Here is a 20744-nt window from a genome sequence, read left to right on the forward strand (position 1 = left end):
GGTGGCCTATTTCCATTCCAAAGGATTATCCTACGCAGTAATCATTGGATAAAGAGTACAAAGTGATTTGAATCCATTACTTTAGGTATCCTAGGCCTAGTGAGACTATTTTACCAGAGGCAACAAACAATGATCCCTTTTCCTCATTAGGTTCCAATCAGACTTTTCCTCTTTGCCTTGCCAGCCAATGGAGGAGGAAGAGGTCCATATCACACAAACATTGGCTCCTGCCAGCTCTCCGCCTCGGTCAAGAGCCTCTGATGACCGGGGCCTCATCCTGAGTCTTGTCCCCAAGCCCAGCACACTCTCTCCCTCGCTTTCCCCTCCCCCCCTCCCTCCTCCAGGTTCTGCCGTCTATTCCCTGCAGTCCAAGGTGAATAATCTCTCCCAGAGAACTGGAGGGAAAGAGAGAAAGAGGGAGAGGGTGAGGGAGGACAATATGGCCTCAGAGCTCCAGGAAGAGGGACCTGTCTCATTTCAGGCCCTGCCCAAGCAGAAGGGCCGCAGCAAGGGGGAGGTGCCACCGCCTGTGCCCTTCCGGCACTTTGACCAGAGGTGGAGGTCCAGCAGTAGTGAAGACGAGGTAGAGGAAGAGGTGGTGGCCAGGGTACAGCTCCACACCGACCCGACTGAACCACAGAGGGAGAAGGAGAGCTGGGGTGCCATGGGGAAGGGGGCAGAGAAGGCGGAGAGGGGAGGCCTGGCTGGGAGTGTGCCGGGGCAGCTTCGCGGTTTGGGGGAGGGGGCCAGCTTGGAGAACATCCAGTCAGACAGCACCGGCGCAACCAAGGAGGACCCCCCTCCTTCTTCAAAGCCCGCTCCTGCATCCTCCTTCAACTCTTCTTCCTCCTCTCACAGACACTGGGCACCTCCTAAAGGCTTCTGGAGGGTAGCACGCCCAGAGACTCTGATTCTGAATAGGGTGAGCACTCAGTCTACTGTGGGCACTCAGACTACGATGCCTATACTCTCGTCATTTGTACGTCTGAAGGACGAACCCCCTGCGAATGCCACCCTCTCAGGGCCCCAGAGTAAGTCAAGACTGGCTTCTGTGGATTCTGTAGACGAGGACAGGGACGAGAGTGAAGGGTGTTGGAACATGCTGCGTTCGGACAGCCTGGACTGCTACCTGGAGAGATGTGATAAGAAAGAAGCGAAGGAGCCTATGGATCCCATGGGGGGGCTGCGGAGGGCAGAGAGCTGGGAAAGTGTGTGCTCGCAGGAAGGGATGCTTTCGCTGGGGGATACAGTGGAGGCCAACCAGAGAGCCAGAGGGCGGTCAGTGAACAGACGAAGGAACACCAAGAGAGGAGAGGAGAAAGGCGGCGTGGACATCCCGTACCTCTGTGTTGACCAGATAGACAAGAGAGATGGTATGAAGTTCCAGTTTAGAAAATACATCTTGGTACACCTTGTTGTAAAACGAGTCCGGGTACTTCGAGAGGTAAATTCAATAAAAACATAATCATATTTACCATGGCTGCATTTACACATGCAGACCAATATTTTTTTTCCACTAATTGGTCTTTTGACAAATCAGATCTTTTCACATCAGAATGTTTTTCAGATCTGATCTTGTTGGTCAAAAGACCAATTAGTGAGAAAAAAAATCTGAATTGGGCTGCCTGTGTAAATGCAGCCAAAGTATCCCATTCTGGGCCTCTCATGTTTAATAACATGGTAGAACATGTGCTGTGGGACAAAGTGTCCATCAAGAGTATGGGAGGTAAACAAATCACGGTTTGGAACACAAATCATTTGCTCAATCATGATAGGGTTGGGGAGGAGGGCTTAGTTGCACGTTTCACATGCACCTCCTTTTCAATTAAATAACAATTGTTTTGTATGCAAACCAGGCGTAATTGATTAGTTAAATCCAGGAATTATAAAGCATATCAATGTGTGCTTACAACTGTGATCATGTGTCAGATGAATTACTGTAAATTGACCATGAGATACAGATTCAGAGCTATGCATTCTATTTCTGTCAGCACCTCCCACCATCAGGAGCACTTAGGGGAACAGATGTGCTGGTGTTGTGTAGCTATTTTTAGCGCTGTGTGTGTGTGTGTGTGTTACACTTTGGCTAGTTCTACCTATTCTATTCAATTTGACTGAAATCAAATTACAAATTTGACAGCTCAATGTGATTTTTTGAATTGAGTAAAAGCTTCTAAATTTCTTTCAACACCTCATGCCCTTTCTCATTGAATAGTGGTGGGGAGCAATTTAGCAGCAGCAGCCTATCAGAAGAGTTGGAGGCATGGCATATTGGGGGCGAGGCTTTCAGTTTGTTATTTTCGCCCACCCGTGAGAGTGAAAGTCATTCCAGTTAATGTGGTCTATAGTATTCCTTATTCAAACTAAAATGTGTATTTGCCTGCATTTGTAATGATACTTGCATAGTACATCTGATACTAAAGAGCCAGATAAGGTTTCTATGTTAAGGTAGACAATTCTTGACTGAGGCTACTAAATATGGGTGTCTTGTGAAAAGAATAGGTTTGGAAACATTATTTAAAGTTATTGAACCAACTTAATTTCTTGATTTACAAGAAATTGATTTTGATTGCTTCAAATCAAGTTTTTATTGTCACATGCTTCGTTAACAACAGGTGTAGACTAACAGTGAAATGCTTACGGGCCCTTCCCAACAATGTAGAATACTATAAAAAATATAATAAACATGTAATTAAAAGTTACACAAAGAATAAATACACAATGAGCAATGATAGCTTGGCTATATACATGGGTACAAGGACCGAGTTGATGTGCAGGGGTAGGAGGAAATTGAGGTAGATATGTACATATAGGTAGGGGTAAAGTGACTAGGCAACAGGATAGATAATGGACAGTAGCAGCAGGGTGTGTGTATGTGTTGGAGTGTCATTGTAAGTACCCCCTGTAGCGCCTTGCTGTCGGATGCTGAGCAGTTACCATGCCATGTGGGGATGCAGCCAGTCAAGATGCTCTCAATTGTGCAGCTGCAGAACCTTTTGAAGATCTGAGGGCCCATGCCAAATCTTTTCAGCCTCCTGAGGGGGAAGAGGCATTGTCGTGTCCTCTTCACAACTGTGTGGTCCATTTGGACCATGATAGGTCCTTAGCAATGTGGACACAGAGGAACTTGAAGCTTTTGCCCACATTGAGGGAGAGGTTGTTGTAATGGCACCACCAGGTCTGTGACCTCCTTCCTATAGGCTGTTTCGTCGTTGTTGGTGATCAGGCCCACCACCGTTGTGTCATCGGCAAACTTGATGATGGGGTTGGAGTCGGGCTTGGCCAAGCAGTCGTGGGTGAACAGGGAGTGCAGGAGGAGACTAAGCACGCTTCCCTGAGGGGCCTCTATGTTGAGGGCCATCGTGGCCGATGTGTTGTTGCCTACCCTCACCACCTGGTGGCGGCCTGTCAGGAAGTCCAGTTACAGAGGGAGGTGATCAGTCCCAGGGACCTTAGCCTAGTGATGAGCTTGGTGGGCACTATGGTGTTGAATGCTGAGCTGTAGTCTATGAACAGCATTCTCACATAGGTGTTACTTTTGTCCAGTTGGGAAAGAGCAGTGTGGAGTGCAATAGAGATTGCGTCATCTGTGGATCTGTTGGGGTGGTATGCGAATTATAGTGGGTCCAGGGTTTCTGGGATGATGGTGTTAATGTGAGCCATGACGAGCCTTTTAAACATTCCATGCCTACAGATGTGAGTGCTACTGGGCGGTAGTAATTTAGACAGGTTACCTTGGTGTTCTTGGGCACAGGGACTATGGTGGTCTGCTTGAAACATGACTGGGTCAGACTGTATCAGGGAGAGGTTGAAAATGTCAGTGCCGTCTGGTCAGCGCATTCTCTGAGTGCATTCTCTCGAAGCGAGCATAGAAGGCATTTAGCTTGTCTGGTAGGCTCGTTTCAATGGGCAGATCCTGGCTGGGTTTCCATTTGTAATACGTGATAGTTTTAAAAGTCCTGCCACATCTGAAGAGCGTCAGACCTGGTGTAATAGGATTTGATCTTAGTCCTGTATTAACTCTTTGCCTGTTTGATGATTGTAACCCAATTGAATACCTTTGGGTAATTCCAAATTAAAAAGGGAACTTGGAACAAGGTGAAAACATGGGTTGTATTTACATTAAATATTAGTTTGTATTTGTTATTTTTTAGGTTTAACCAAAGGGGGAAAGTAAGTTAAGTGTTGAAATAAATAGGTTGCAACTTGAAATATATGTTAGGTAAAAATCAAATAAAAAAGTTGGCATTGAATCATATATTTGGTTTCAACAAATGTAGTATTTTTCATTTGAGAAAGCCTAACTCATTTACTTGTAACCAGTTGAAGTCCATTTTTTTTCAGTTGATCCACAGTATTTTTTTTTTACAGTGCAGTGCACTGAGTGCAGGGCATGATCAGATGATAATGTTTTAATACCTCTCTGTTCCTGCCGTTATGGCGTTTATGTAAGGCCCATGAATCTGACAGGCATTAGGAGGATCAGAGATGAACTTGGGGACGGTCCATGGTTTTGATGTGATGTGGGGCTTATGGAAACCTTTATGGTTGAGTAAAGCCCTTGGCAGTTTTGTACCTGCATACATGCTTTAACAATGCACTTCTGCTGCTATATTTGCATTACAGCTTAACTGTGAGCAACATATCCTGCCATAAAATGTATTTGAAGCATCTCCACCCTAAACTTCAACCATGTGAATTGAAATTGGTTTTGTATAAGAATGTAATAGCATTGTGTAATACTCAGCTTGTCGAACTGTTCCTTTGGATTTGTAGCAAGTGATGCGTGAGGGTCCATTTGCATTGCATGGAACTAGGTTTGGAAAGCTTTATTTTAATGGGTAAAGTTCTGTTTTCAGTGTCTCCAGATGCATCTGCCTCCTGGAAAAATGAGTGGGATTTAACCATTCCACAACAGGAGCTGCTTGAACTTCCCGGGTAAGGAATATCACACTAGTGTCTGTCTACATAGAAAAGTGGTAATTGTGTGAGGTGAGGAACCACCTTTTTTAGGGATAGTTTTTGCCCCCTAAATATTCTTTGAATGTAAAGCAGTCAACTATCCTGTCCAATTTGTTTTGCAGATTGAAACATAAGCTACGTAAAGATGTTAATATAGTGTATAACATCAGATCACACCTCTCCCATGAAACTGGAAGTAGAGGATAGGTAGTTTAGTGGTTAGAGAGGCGGGCCATCAACCAGAGGGTTGCCATTTCAAATCCGGCTCCTTGCTGGAAAAATCTGTCAGGAAGTGAGCTGGCAACAAATCAAATCCAAGATGCCATTGTTTGCCATTGTGCCCTTGAACAAGGCACTTAACCCCCAACAACAACAGCTCCCCGGGTGTCCAGTGTGACAGCCCCCCGCACCTATCCAAAACCTGTATATGTACAGTTGAAGTCGGAAGTTTACATACACCTTAGCCAAATACATTTGAACTCATTTTTTCACAATTCCTGACATTTAATCCTGGTAAAAATTCCCTGTCTTAGGTCAGTTAGGATCACCACTTTATTTTAAGAATGTGAAATGTCAGAATAATAGTAGAGAGAATGATTTATTTCAGCTTCTATTTCTTTCATCACATTCCCAGTGGGTCAGAAGTTGACATACACTCAATTAGTATTTGGTAGCATTGCCTTTAAATTGTTTAACTTGGGTCAAACGTTTCAGGTAGCCTTCCACAAGCTTCCCACAATAAGTTGGGTTAATTTTGGCTCATTCCTCCTGACAGAGCTGGAGTAACTGAGTCAGGTTTGTAGGCCTCCTTGCTCGAACATGCTTTTTCAGTTCTGCCCACAAATTTTCTATGGGATTGAGGTCAGTGCTTTGTGATGGCTACTCCAATACCTTGACTTTGTTGTCCTTATTAAGCCATTTTGCCACGACTTTGGAAGTATGCTTGGGGTCATTGTCTATTGGGAAGACCCATTTGTGAACAAGCTTAAACTTCCTGACTGATGTCTTGAGATGTTTCTTCAATATATCCACATAATTTTTCATCCTCTTGATGCCATCTATTTTATGAAGTGCACCAGTCCCTCCTGCAGCAAAGCACCCCACAACATGATGCTGCCACCCCTGTGCAAAGTGGTTGGGATGGTGTTCTTCGGCTTGCAAGCCTCCCCCTTTTTCCTCCAAACATAATGATGGTCGTTATGGCCAAACAGTTCCATTTTTGTTTCATCAGACCAGAGGACATTTCTCCAAAAGTTACAATCTTTGTCCCCATGTGCAGTTGCAAACCGTAGTCTAGCTTTTTTACGGTGGATTTGGAGCAGTGTCTTCTTCCTTGCTGAGCGACCTTTTAGGTTATGTCGGTATAGGACTCGTTTTACTGTGGATATAGATACTTTTGTACCTGTTTCCTCCAGCATCTTCACAAGGTCCTTTGCTGTTGTTCTGGGATTGATTTGCACTTTTCGCACCAAAGTACGTTCATCTCTAGGAGAGTGAATGTTTCTCCTTCCTGAGCCGTGTGATGGCTGCGTGGTCCCATGGTGTTTATACTTGCGTACTATTGTTTGTACAAATGAACGTAGTACCTTCAGGCGTTTGGAAATTGCTCCCAAGGAGATGTGGCAGCAGTTTTACGGGCGCCCAACCAAATCCACAGATGATGCAATCTCTATTGCACTCCACACTTCCCTTTCCCACCTGGACAAAAGGAACACTTATGTGAGAATGCTATTCATTGACTACAGCTCAGCGTTCAACAACAGAGTACCCTCAAAGCTCATCACAAAGCTAAGGATCCTGGGACTAAACACCTCCCTCTGCAACTGGATCCTGGACTTCCTGACGGGCCGCCCCCAGGCGGTGAGGGTAGGTAGCAACACATCTGCCACGCTGATCCTCAACACTGGAGCTCCCCAGGGGTGCGTGCTCAGTCCCCTCCTGTACTCCCTGTTCACCCACGACTGCATGGCCATGCACGACTCCAACACCATCATTAAGTTTGCAGACGACACAACAGTGGTAGGCCTGATCACCGACAACGACGAGACAGCCTATAGGGAGGAGGTCAGAGACCTGGCCGGGTGGTGCCAGAATAACAACCTATCCCTCAACATAACCAAGACTAAGGAGATGATTGTGGACTACAGGAAAAGGAGGACCGACCACTCCCCCATTCTCATCGACGGGGCTGTAGTGGAGCAGGTTGAGAGCTTCAAGTACCTTGGTGTCCACATCAATAGCAAACTAGAATGGTCCAAACACACCAAGACAGTCGTGAAGAGGGCACGACAAAGCCTATTCCCCCTCAGGAAACTAAAAAGATTTGGCATGGGTCCTGAGATCCTCAAAAGGTTCTACAGCTGCAACATCGAGAGCATCCTGACCGGTTGCATCACTGCCTGGTACGGCAATTACTCGGCCTCTGACCGCAAGGCACTACAAAGGGTAGTGCGTACGGCCCAGTACATTACTGGGGCTAAGCTGCCTGCCATCCAGGACCTCTACACCAGGCGGTGTCAGAGGAAGGCCCTAAAAATTATCAAAGACCCCAGCCACCCCAGTCATAGACTGTTCTCTCTACTACCGCACGGCAAGCGGTACCGGAGTGCCAAGTGTAGGACAAAAAGGCTTCTCAACAGTTTTCACCCCAAAACCATAAGACTCCTGAACAGATAATCAAATGGCTACCCAGACTATTTGCATTGTGTGCCCCCCCAACCCCTCTTTTAACGCTGCTACTACTCTCTGTTTATCATATATGCATAGTCACTATAACTATACACTCATGTACATACTACATCAATTGGGCCGACCAACCACTGCTCCCGCACATTGGCTAACCGGGCTATCTGCTTTGTGTCCCACCCGCCAACCCCTCTTTTACACTACTGCTACTCTCTGTTCATCATATATGCATAGTCACTTTAACCATATATACATGTACATACTACCTCAATCAGCCTGACTAACCGGTGTCTGTATGTAGCCTCGCTATTTTTATAGCCTCGCTACTGTAGCCTGTCTTTTTACTGTTGTTTTTATTTCTTTACCTACCTATTGTTCACCTAATACCTTTTTGCACTATTGGTTAGAGCCTGTAAGTAAGCATTTCACTGTAAGGTCTACACCTGTTGTATTCGGCGCACGTGACAAATAAACTTTGGTTTGATTTGAGACTTGTGGAGGTCACCAATTTTTTTTCTGAGGTCTTGGCTGATTTATTTTGATTTCCCCATGATATCAAGTAAAGAGGCACTGCGTTTGAAGGTAGGCCTTGAAATACATCCACAGGTACACATCCAATTGACTCAAAGGATGTCAATTAGCCTGTCAGAAGCTTCTAAAACCATGACATCATTTTCTGGAATTTTACAAGCTGTTTAAGGGCACAGTCAACTTAATGTATGTAAACTTCTGACACACTGGAATTGTGATACAGTGAATTATAAGTGAAATAATCTATCTGTAAACAATTGTTGGAAAAATCTGTTCTGTCATGCACAAAGTAGATGTCCTAACTGACTTGCCAAAACTATAGTTTGTTAACAAGAAATTTGTGGAGTGGTTGAAAACAAGTTTTAATGACTCCAACCAAAGTTTATGTAAACTTCCCACTTCAACTGTAAATATGTGTGTCTTTTGGAGGGGTTGGGTTAAAAGTGGAAGTCAAATTTCAATTGGACCTTGTGTGCAATTGACCAATAAAGTGAACTTCTTTATAAATAATAAATACGAGCATTACAAAACTAAGCTGGATGCGTACACAAAATCTTCCTCCATTCTCCGTACATACAGGAATGGATGAGTGTGTTGGTGACAGGGATAATCCACAGGCGTATCATACTATTTTGGCCACTAAAGCACATAGAGCATAGGATCAACTGGAATACAGGGGATGAAGTACAAGACGGAGGCTAACCTCGCCACCACGCCCCAGTCCAATCGCATATTACATAAGAAGGCTTAGCGTAGAAGACTGACGTTCAGAGCTCCATTCTCTTTAACTCTATCCGTAGGGCATATAATGTTCTCTGGATATGTAACTGTGCAGGATCAGCTCAGTACAACTGAAGGCACCAGATGTGTGGTAGCTTCACAAACCACCTGATCTCGCAAGTTTACATGGATGTTCTCTACAAGTGAAATAGTGCAGAGGTAATTGGTCTGGTTATTATGAGGCTAGATGTGGGGTGCAGGCAAATGATTCAAGACAAAATATGTTTCAATTGATTTCAGGGCTACACAAAATGAGGACTTTGACCTTATCTGTAGACCTGAAAAATTATTATGAACCTCGTTAATCACATCAGCAATATGCTAAGAGACGTTTAATTCAGCAAGCCATGGATAGTACAGCAATATTGGACTACTGTCTGGTTGCCCCCAACCTCAACCCCCCCATCTTTTTTCCCCCTCCAGTCATTTCAATCGTTTGGGTTCGGATCCCACTGCTACCACCAATTGTGTACGGCAAGGATTTAGTAAAGGGTAGAAGAACTTCTTTCTTCAATGGTGAAGGATCAATATCATAGAGGTAGATAGAGGGCGCACATGGACCAAAGCCTGCTTTAGCATGGGCAGCACCCAGCAAGGGCAGCACCATTGAGGGCTTTCACCATTTTGAAGTAGTCAACTGGGTGGGACTTCCTATGGGTTAACAAAGAATCACAGAATTCCATCTAGGTCAGCAGCTTTATACCTGTTCAGACAATACACACTCCACCACAGTAGGTGGTGGACCTTTTAAGTTTATTTATGAACTGCTAATACACTCATAGAAGTATAATAATAACACATTGAGTATTTTAAAATGGAGATAGCCCCCAATGGTGCTGTCCATGCTGTCACAGAAGACGCACCTTACAAAGTTAAAAGGTGTGCTATTTTTCCATATCTACAATAAATAAACAAACATGTAGCCCCTTCAATCGCCAGCTCAAAGACCACCCTGATCCCAAATCCTCCCAACAAACGATCCCGCAGGGTGATTACGCCCTCTTCTGTCGAGAATTGGTACGACATTTCTATCACCTTCCCTATTTCTATGTCTCCCTCTCCAATTCACCCTCTGTCTCTGTGTGATTGACAGCTCACACTTCAACCCTGAGGAACTTCCTCTGAGCCCCAGACATGAGCAGGCCATGCTCCTGCTGGAGAGGGCTCGGTTAAAAGCTCGCTTCAATCACGCCAAAGGGGAACGCCCTCAAACCCGCCGCTCCCATTCTGCCCAGAGATACAACCCGTAAGTCAGCTGTGTCTGCAACTCTGTTGATCTCCCCCCTATTAGTCTGACTACCTGATCTCCCCCCTATTAGTCTGACTACCTGATCTCCCCCCTATTAGTCTGACTACCTGATATCCCCCCCTATTAGTCTGACTACCTGATCTCCCCCTATTAGTCTGACTACCTGATCTCCCCCCTATTAGTCTGACTACCTGATCTCCCCCCTATTAGTCTGACTACCTGATCTCCCCCCTATTAGTCTGACTACCTGATCTCCCCCCTATTAGTCTGACTACCTGATCTCCCCCTATTAGTCTGACTACCTGATCTCCCCCTATCAGTCTGACTACCTGATCTCCCCCCTATTAGTCTGACTACCTGATCTCCCCCCTATCAGTCTGACTACCTGATCTCCCCCCTATTAGTCTGACTACCTGATCTCCCCCCTATTAGTCTGACTACCTGATCTCCCCCCTATTAGTCTGACTACCTGATCTCCCCCCTATTAGTCTGACTACCTGATCTCCCCCCTATTAGTCTGACTACCTGATCTCCCCCCTATTAGTCTGACTACCTGATCTCCCCCCTATTAGTCTGACTACCTGATCTCCCCCCTATTAGTCTGACTACCTGATCTCCCCCCTATTAGTCTGACTACCTGATCTCCCCCTATTAGTCTGACTACCTGATCTCCCCCTATTAGTCTGACTACCTGATCTCCCCCTATTAGTCTGACTACCTGATCTCCCCCCTATTAGTCTGACTACCTGATCTCCCCCCTATTAGTCTGACTACCTGATCTCCCCCCTATTAGTCTGACTACCTGATCTCCCCCCTATTAGTCTGACTACCTGATCTCCCCCCTATTAGTCTGACTACCTGATTGTCTGTCTGTCTGTCTGTCTGTCTGTCTGTCTGTCTGTCTGTCTGTCTGTCTGTCTGTCTGTCTGTCTGTCTGTCTGTCTGTCTGTCTGTCTGTTAGTCTGACTACCTGATGCTCTGTGTGTCTGTCTGTCTGTTAGTCTGACTACCCGATGCTCTGTCTGTCTGTCTGTCTGTCTGTTAGTCTGACTACCCAATGCTCTGTCTGCCTGTCTGTTAGTCTGACTACCTGATGCTCTCTGTCTGTCTGTTAGTCTGACTACCTGATGCTCTGTCTGCCTGTCTGTTAGTCTGACTACCTGATGCTCTGTGTGTCTGTTAGTCTGACTACCTGATGCTCTGTCTGTCTGTCTGTCTGTTAGTCTGACTACCTGATGCTCTGTCTGTCTGTCTGCCTGTCTGTTAGTCTGACTACCTGATGCTCTGTCTGTCTGTCTGTCTGTCTGTCTGTCTGTCTGTCTGTCTGTCTGTCTGTCTGTCTGTCTGTCTGTTAGTCTGACTACCTGATGCTCTGTCTGTCTGTCTGTCTGTCTGTCTGTCTGTCTGTCTGTCTGTTAGTCTGACTACCTGATGCTCTGTCTGTCTGTCTGTCTGTCTGTCTGTCTGTCTGTCTGTCTGTCTGTCTGTCTGTCTGTCTGTCTGTCTGTCTGTCTGTTAGTCTGACTACCTGATGCTCTGTCTGTCTGTCTGTCTGTCTGTCTGTCTGTCTGTCTGTCTGTCTGTCTGTCTGTCTGTCTGTCTGTCTGTCTGTCTGTCTGTCTGTCTTTATATTTAGTTCTGTATAAGTGTGTCTACCCTTTCCTACATCTCTCTCTCCTTTCAGTTCTTAATTTCTCTCTCTGTCTTTTTCTTTCTGTGTGATTGAAAAAGGTGACATTAGGTAACTTCCAATGACTGATCGTTTCAGAATCATAACTCTGGCTTCTGATTGGATGTTCCACAGAGATGCAGGGAGTGTTATATAGTATAACTTATGTAACCATGTTGATGACACACACCATGATATTTCAGTTTCTGTAATGGGTATTTTGTTCCTGAAATCCCCTCTTATATCAGTGGGATACATTCACAGCAAATGGTATTAGGAATACTGGCACTCATGAGAGAACACACACACTCAAACACACACTTTCATGCATTTGTGTCAGCAGAAGTACTTGTATTTGTGACTATGAAAATATGTACAGGCTGTGAGTAAGAATATGAAGTTATTATTATTATTATTATTATATACAGTGTTTAGTGTGTTTCCCTGTTCTATCCAGCAGGAGGCAGCAGTCTGGGATTGATTCAGGACTTGTCCAAAAGGCTGTGGCTGTGAAACCCAAGGAAGAGCTGACAGCCCCTCCCTCATCAGGTCCACTCCTGGTCCCACAAAGCAGAGACCTCTCCCCTGGGGGGCATAATCGTCGGTATGGTAACTCACCCACGAGGGTGCGGTTTGAGGATGAATCAGAGAAGGAGGCAGAGTCTCGCTACCTGGATCGGGTGAAGGAGCGTGGGCGGGCCACGGGACAGAAATCCAAGGGCACTCTGGAAAAGAAGGCGGAGACTAGCATAAGCATTACAGGCCTTACTCCAAGACTGGAGGACGTTGGTTTCACAAACGCTGCTTCTACCCAGGTAACGGAGGTAGTGGTGCTGTTAAGGAAATGTGAAGCTTGTGGATCCATTCTTAGGGATCCTCCAGTGCCCGAACCAGAGACTGCTCCGCCCCAGTCCGGCAACGCGGAGGAGAATAAAGGCAGGAAGGTCTCTCGCTGGGGCCCCCCAGCCCAATCAGACGGGATCCCCCAACCAGATCAGCCCAGCAGCATCCACCCCAAAGCGGCAGGGGTCACCTTCGGCGAGGTCCTGATTCTGGGAGAGGATACAGAGGGCGGGGCCGGGGGTGCAGTGGGGGAGAGGTCCTCCGGTTTCGGGAAGTTGAGGAGGCGCAGCAGGAAGGGAGAGAGCCGGCTGAAACGGGTCGGCTCGGGACATGGCCCCTATGGTGCCTCGTGGGCCCACCGTCGGAACTCCAACCCCAGAAACAGGGTCAACGTGTGCAGGCGAGCCGTCACCTTTGCTCTAGGCAGTCCTGTAGCTCTGGACCGCCCTCTGGTGGGAGCCTCCGGAAACAGCAGCCCCAAGGATAGTGACGCCCCCACCCCGCCACTGCCCATTAAGTCAGCTCTGAAGTCAGGCTGCAAGAGCAGGGCGAGTGGGCAGCGTGTGGTAAAGCTCCTGCCCTCGGTTCAGTATCGCCTCATCAACCTGGATGAGGGGGCAGGGGGAAGCCCACAGCATGACCTCATCACCACAGAGCATCATGGGGAGGGTCCTATCTCTGCCCTGTCAGGGTCTCCGCCTAGCGCCGCCTTAGTCCCCTGCATCCGACCGTCGTCCCTCAGGTACTCCCCTGCCAGGATCACCCCTGACCTCCCCCCTGCGGAACTCTGTGAAACTGCTGCAGATGGAGCTGGTGAGTAGATAGAATGTATTGTGTTGGAAGGAACTGTAGACTTGATGTGATGTGCTCACTGAATGCTTCATTCAGTTACACACATAAAATGTCTTCCAGGTTTGGCGCTGAGCGGAGACGTGTGTCGAGATCTGCTGGTGGCTCTTCCAGAGTGCCGCCCTGCGCTGCGCTGCTTGGGCGTGTCCCGAGCAGAGGACCTGAGGGCAGAGTTATTGAGAGCGGAGCACCTGAAGGCAGAGGCTCAGTGGGAGGATGGCCAAGAGGGGGCTCGGTCAGTATGGATCCCACCACTGACACCAAATTCAAGTCAGACCCATATATATGTTTAATGTGGCTCTGGCTCCTTTAAATGGTGTGTTATTCTTAATCTATCTGACAGGGAGGCAAGACTGCCTCCTCCTGGTACTGAAGCATAACTTCAAGCTCCACAGTTTGTTCTGTCAGAGGGAGCTTTAACTCTGACGGGGTGGATAAGTGCAAAACTGTTAGCTACTCTGTGATAGATTGCATTAGTACATTTGGCACCATACAGTTTTTCTGTAATGTATCTTGCAGGAATTGAACTATGCGTTGTAATCCCTAGGTGACAGATTCAATCGAACATAAACCACTGTTCACGCTTACAGCCTGCTTTTTTACGTACAACTGACATGTTTTGCTCTGTCTGTATGTGTTGGTGACTTGTGTAGGAGGTCTATGGCAGAGCGGGACGGCAGACCCAAGCTATCTCTGCGACGGTTCTTCTCCTCCATCGGGCTGCACAGTGTGGGCAGGCTGGTGAAGGGAGGGCGCTCCAGCAGCATGGAACAGCTCAGCATCTCAGCGCCGCGGGCCAGCTCTGCCTCACCCAGCCCCACCCATAGCCCTCACACCAACACCCGCCTGCAGAGGACCCCCTCACTACAGGCCCTGCACTCAGTAAGCACCAGCTATTCACTTCAGCTCAGTCGAGTTCTATTCAATCTAGTTCAATTCAGTTCAGTTACATTTATTTATATTCAGTTCGATTCAGTTCTGTTAAATGTTTTCACTAACTTATTTGTCAAGGAACAGAAATGCATATGCCACTTTACTTTTACACCATTCTTTAACATTTTCATATTGAGATGCAATTTTCATTGCTGACATTCAAAATACAAGAGACTCTGGCTGTGCCTGAAATCTGTCTTGCCTACTACTACTGCATAATGTCTACTAATCTAACTACATAGAAATTACAACGTATACTGTTTAGTAAAAACGAATGCAGTAAGCAATTAATATCAGGGTACTAGGCTCATCTTAATGGGAATGCATCCTTTATCCTTTATTGGGGTGGCAGGTAGCCTAGTGGTTAGAGCGTTGGGCCAGTAACCGCAAGGTTGCAAGTTCAAATCCCTGAGCTAACAAGGTACACATCTGACGTTCTGCCCCTGAACAAGGCAGTTAACCCACTGTTTCTAGGCCCTCATTGAAAATATGAATTTGTTCTTAACTGACTTGCCTCGTTAAATAAAGGTATTAAATTACACAATTGCACTGATTCCCACCAGTCGTTCATTTTGGTACAGCGCCTCACCTTCTCTGGTTATCAGCTGTTGTCAGACACAAGTGGGTCTCGAAAGACGATTCTCTTCCTCAACAGTGTGCAGCAAATTTTACTAGATGAAAATCCAAAATGAGTATGACATCCTGGCATTTAAAGCATATTTAAAGCATATTGAATTTTCTATTTTTGAAACCCACAAAATCCTTACTGTTTAGAAGGAAAGTAAGGTATTCAGACACCGCCGCTGTCTGTGAATGTCAGGACTCAGGAGACAACATCAACTGCACAGATGATGACACCTGTTGCAATGTCCCTAATAAACACAAATGTCCTTCTCTGTCACCAGGTGTCCCCACTGGCCCAGCTTCGGAAAGCCTCCTCTGTGCAGAGTCTGGAGAGGAGAGTGGAGCGTTCTACCATTCTGGGAGAGGTGTCCGTGCCTAACAGCCTGGCACCCAGGTACTCTGTGTGTGTGTGTGTGTGTGTGTGTGTGTGTGTGTGTGTGTGTGTGTGTGTGTGTGTGTGTGTGTGTGTGTGTGTGTGTGTGTGTGTGTGTGTGTGTGTGTGTGTGCGCGTGCGCGTGCGCACAGAGAGAGAAGGGAAAAAATAGATTTCTCATTGTGTCTAGGCTCTAAATCAACCAGCACTGAAAGTACTCTGTACTTTCCGATTGTTCAAGCGGTAAATTCTTTTTGTCATGGAACAGAAATGTCATTCCAATCAACAAATTTCAGGACACCATAAGGAACATAAATACTAGGACCGTGAATAATGTAATCCTTATTGACACAACACTACAAATCCAGGCAGCTTTCCAAAAGCTCTTGAAGTGATGTCATCTAGACCGTATTTACACTAAGCAATGTTTTACTTGGCAAAATGCCTTACGTATATAAAAACAATATAGCTCGATTATTGTAAGATCCCATTTCCAATAGGAAACTGACAAACTGCCACTAATTTTCCACTACATTTGACTGAAATGTGTCTATATACTATCTCTACAGGATGATCCAGAGAGCCCTGAGCGTGGAAGATGTGTTAGCCACACGGGTGGTGCGTCCCATGGGTCCAATGGGCAGGGTCGTCCAGGCCTTCCCTGATGGGACCCTCTGGTTGGAGCTCACCAGACCTCCTAACGGCCCTTTTGGGTTCGTCATCTCACGAGGCAAAGGTCGACCGGTCACAGGTATATTAAAGCACTAGTACTGTATAACTGGGTTCCATTAGATGTAGCCTACATTTTACTGTTGTGGATGTGAGGGTGTACAGTGCATTCGGAAAGTATTCAGACTCCTTCACTTTTTCGACATTTTGTTACATTACAGCCTTATTCTAAAATGAATTACATACATACAACAATGTTCCTTATCAATCTACACACAATACCCATTTTTGTAAATGTATTAAAAAATAAATAACAGAAATACCTTATTTACATAAGTATTCAGACCCTTTGCTATGAGACTTGAAATTGAGCTCAGGTACATCCTGTTTCCATTGATCATCCTTGAGATGTTTCTACAACTTGATTGGAGTCCACCTGTGGTAAATTCAATTGATTGGATATGATTTGGAAAGGCACACACCTTTCTATTGTAAGGTTCCACAGTTGACAGTGCATGTCAGAGCAAAAACCAAGGAATTGTCCGTAGAGCTCCAAGACAGGATTCTGTCGAGGTACAGATCTGGGGAAGGGTACCAAAAAATGTCTGCAGCATTGAAGGTCCCGAGGGAACACAGTGGCCTCCATCATTTTTAAATGGAAGAAGTTTGGAACCACCAAGACTCTTTCTAGAGCTGGCCACCCGGCCAAACTGAGCAATCGGGGAGAAGGGCTTTTGTCAGGGAGGTGAACAAGAACCCAATGGTCACTCTGACAGAGCTCCAGAGTTACTCTGTGGAGATGGGAGAACCTTCCAGAAGGACAACCATCTCTGCAGCACTCTACCAATCAGGCCTTTATGGTAGAGTGGCCAGGAGGTCCTGAGCGCTCTGGTGCAGGTTTTCATCAAGGATCTCTCAGTACTTTGCTCCGGTCATCTTTCCCTCATTCCTGACTAATCTCCCAGTCCCTGCCACTGAAAACATCCCCACAGCATGATGCTGCCACTCATACAACAATGTAAGCCACTCTTCAGTAAAAGGCACATAACAGCCCACTTGCAGTTTGCCAAAAGGCACCTAAAGGACTCTCAGACCATGAGGAACAAGATTCTCTGGTCTGATGAAACCAAGATTGAACTCTTTGGCCTGAATGCCAAGCGTCACGTCTGGAGGAAACCTGGCACCATCCCTACGGTGAACCATGGTGGGGGCAGCATCATGCTGTGGGGATGTTTTCAGTGGCAGGGACTGGGAGATTAGTCAGGAATGAGGGAAAGATGACCGGAGCAAAGTACTGAGAGATCCTTGATGAAAACCTGCACCAGAGCGCTCAGGACCTCAGACTAGGGCGACGGTTCACCTTCCAACAAGACAACGATCCTAGCACACAGCCAAGACAACGCAGAAGAGGCTTCAGGACAAGTGTCTGAATGTCCTTGAGTGGCGCAGCCAGAGCCCGGACTTTAACCCGATCGAACATCTCTGGAGAGACCTGAAAATAGCAGTGCCACGATGCTCCCCATCCAACCTGAGGTTGGCGTATTGCTGCAGAATGCTGTGGTAGCCATGCTGGTTAAGTGTGCCTTGAATTCTAAATAAATCACAGACAGTGTCAACAGCAAAGCACCCCCACACCATCACACCCCCTCCTCCTTGCTTCATGGTGGGAACCACACATACGGAGATCATCCATTCACCTACTCTGCGTCTTACAAAGACACGGCGGTTGGAACCAAAAATCTCAAATTTGGACTCATCAGACCAAAAAACAGATTTCTAATGTCCATTGCTCATGTTTCTTGGCCCAAGAAAGTCTCTTCTTCATATTGGTGTCCTTTAGTAGTGGTTTCTTTGCAGCATTTCGACCTTGAATGCCTGATTCACGCAGTCTGCTCTGAACAGTTGATGTTGAGATGTGTCTGTTACTTGAACTCTGTGAAGCATTTATTTGAGCTGCAATTTATGAGGCTGGTAACGCTAATGAACTTATCCTCTGCAGCAGAGGTAACTCTGGGTCTTCTTTTCCTGTGGCGGTCCTCATGAGAGACAGTTGCAGGTGACTACCTCATGAAGCTGGTTGAGAGAATGCCAAGCGTGTGCAAAGCAGTAATCAAGGCAAAGGTTGGCTACTTTGGGGAATCTCAAATATAAAATATATTTAGATTTGTTTAACACTTTTTTGGTTACTAAATGATTGATTCCATATGTGTTATTTCATAGTTTTAATGTCTTCACTATTATTCTACAATGTAGAAAATAGTAAAAATAAAGAAAAACTCTTGAATGAGTAGGTGTGTTCAAACTTTTGACTGGTACTGTATATTAATTAGCAAAAATGTCTAAAAACCTGTTTTTGCTTTGTCATTATGGGGTAATGTGTGTAGATTGATGAGGGAAAAAAACGATTTGATCCATTTTAGTATAAGGCTGTAACATAACAAAATGTGGAAAAAGTCAAGGGGTCTGAATACTTTCCGAATGCACCGTATATTCATTAAACACCTAATGGCAGGGATTTTAGGTGGGTGTTTTAGAGGGCATTTTACCCGAGTGTGTAATGACATACTATTTAATGATTTTAAATTGACATATTCTTAGTGTTTGCACCATTACCTATTGTGCCCTCCCTCCCTCCCCATCTCTCTTTCTATCTCCCTCTCGGTCCTTCCCCCACCCCTCTCTCTTGTCTCAGGTGTGTACGTGGAGCAGGTAGGGGACGGTACTGAGGAGGGCCTGTACTCTGGGCTCCTGGGTGTTGGGGATGAGATTCTGGACGTGAACGGGGAGACAGTGGCTGGACTGACCCTGGATCTGGTGACACGCCTCATGACCCGTGACAGCACTGCCTCTATCCGTGTCCTGCCGCACCGTCGGAACCATCGCTGAGCAACGCCACAATAGAATATTCCATTATCCATTTCAATGAAAAAACACACTGGATACTGCGCCATGATGATGTCATGACGAAAACTTGAGAATGGAAATAGGCATAAAGAGACCTTTTTAACTCAGGGAGAACAAAAGGAAGGACACAATACATCTCCTTTTCTATTATTAGGCCTAATCTTTGAAGATTCAGGCAAATGTTTGTGAATCAAAACAGATAAAACAAATTATGAAGAAAATGTTGCACTGAAGATGCAAGTGAGATGATCTACAGTGCCTTCAGAAAGTATTCATACCTCTTGACTTATTCCACATGTTGTTGCTACAGCCTAAATTCCAAATGGATTATATTGATTTTATTTTCTCAACCATCTACACACAATACCCCATAATGACAAAGTGAAATCATGTTTTTAGAAAATGTTGCTAATTTATTGAAATTGAAATACAGAAATATCTTATTTACGAAAGCATTCACAACCCTGAGTCAATATATGTTAGAATCACCTTTGGCATTGATTACAGCTGTGAATATTTCTGTGTAAGTCTCTAAGAGCTTTGCACACCTGCATTGTACAATATTTGCACATTATTCTTTTAAAAATTATTCAAGCTCTGTCAAGTTGGTTGCTAGACATTTTCAAATTTTGCCATAGATTTTCAAGTAGATTTAAGTCAAAACTGTAACTAGGCCACCCAGGAACATTCACTGTTGTCTTGGTAAACAACTTGGTAAGTGTATTGTTGGCCTTGTGGTTTAGGTTATTGTCCTGCTGAAAGGTGAATTTGTCTCCCAGTGTCTGTTGGAAAGCAGACTGAACCAGGTTTTCCTCTAGGATTTTGAACCAGGTTTTCCTCTAGGACTGTGCTTAGCTCTATTCCATTTATTTTTGTCCAAAGAAACTCCCTAGTCCTTGCCTATGACAAGCATACCCATAACATGATGCAGCCACCACTATCCTATAAAATATAAAGTGATGTGTTGTATTGGATTTGCCCCTGTCACAGCTGCCGAAAGGAGCAGACCAAAGTGCAGCGTGGTTGTAGTTCCACATTTTATTTTATCCATGAAACTTTGCGAAACATAAATAACTGCATTGGCAAACTAACCGTGACGCAGAGAGAAACAAACACTACTCAAAATATAATAACCCACAAAACCCAGGAAGAAAAACCCCTACTTAAATATGATCTCCAATTAGAGACAACGAGGACCAGCTGCCTCCAATTGGAGATCAACCCCCCCAAAAAAAACAAGAAATAGAAAAACTAGAACTTAAACATTGATATACAAAACATAGAAAAACACAAAACCGCTGTCACGCACTGACCTACTCTACCATAGAAAATAACCTCTTACTATGGTCAGGACGTGACAGCCCCGAACATAACACTTTGTATTCAGGACATAAAGTTAATTTCTTTGCAACATTTTTTGGCAGTTTTACTTTAGTGCCTTAATGCAAACAGCATGCATGTTTTGGAATATGTTTATTCTGTACAGGCTTCCTTCTTTTCACTCTCAATTAGGTTAGTATTGTGGAGTAACTACAATGTTCTGTATCCATCCTCAGTTTTCTCTTATCACAGCCATTAAACTCTGAAACTGTTTTAAAGTCACCATTGGCCTCATGGTGAAATCCCTGAGCGGTTTCATTCCTCTCTGGCATCTGAGTAAGAAAGGACGTCTG

At 45.4% G+C, this 20744-nt stretch overlaps 1 protein-coding gene across 1 annotated transcript; it reads left to right on the forward strand.

The window, feature by feature from the left end:
* The first annotated feature begins 187 nt into the window (after positions 1 to 187).
* Positions 188 to 19470, forward strand: LOC115169203 (uncharacterized). Its single transcript, XM_029724683.1, has 9 exons — positions 188 to 1373; positions 4860 to 4938; positions 10052 to 10204; positions 12334 to 13532; positions 13632 to 13803; positions 14222 to 14450; positions 15407 to 15519; positions 16068 to 16249; positions 18860 to 19470. Exons 1-9 carry the CDS (start codon positions 188 to 190, stop codon positions 19051 to 19053), a joined length of 3507 nt encoding a protein of 1168 aa, XP_029580543.1. The 3' UTR covers positions 19054 to 19470.
* Positions 19471 to 20744: the final 1274 nt, after the last annotated feature.

This window comes from Salmo trutta, chromosome 31 (assembly GCF_901001165.1).
Source record: "Salmo trutta chromosome 31, fSalTru1.1, whole genome shotgun sequence".
Taxonomy (NCBI): Eukaryota; Metazoa; Chordata; class Actinopteri; order Salmoniformes; family Salmonidae; genus Salmo; species Salmo trutta.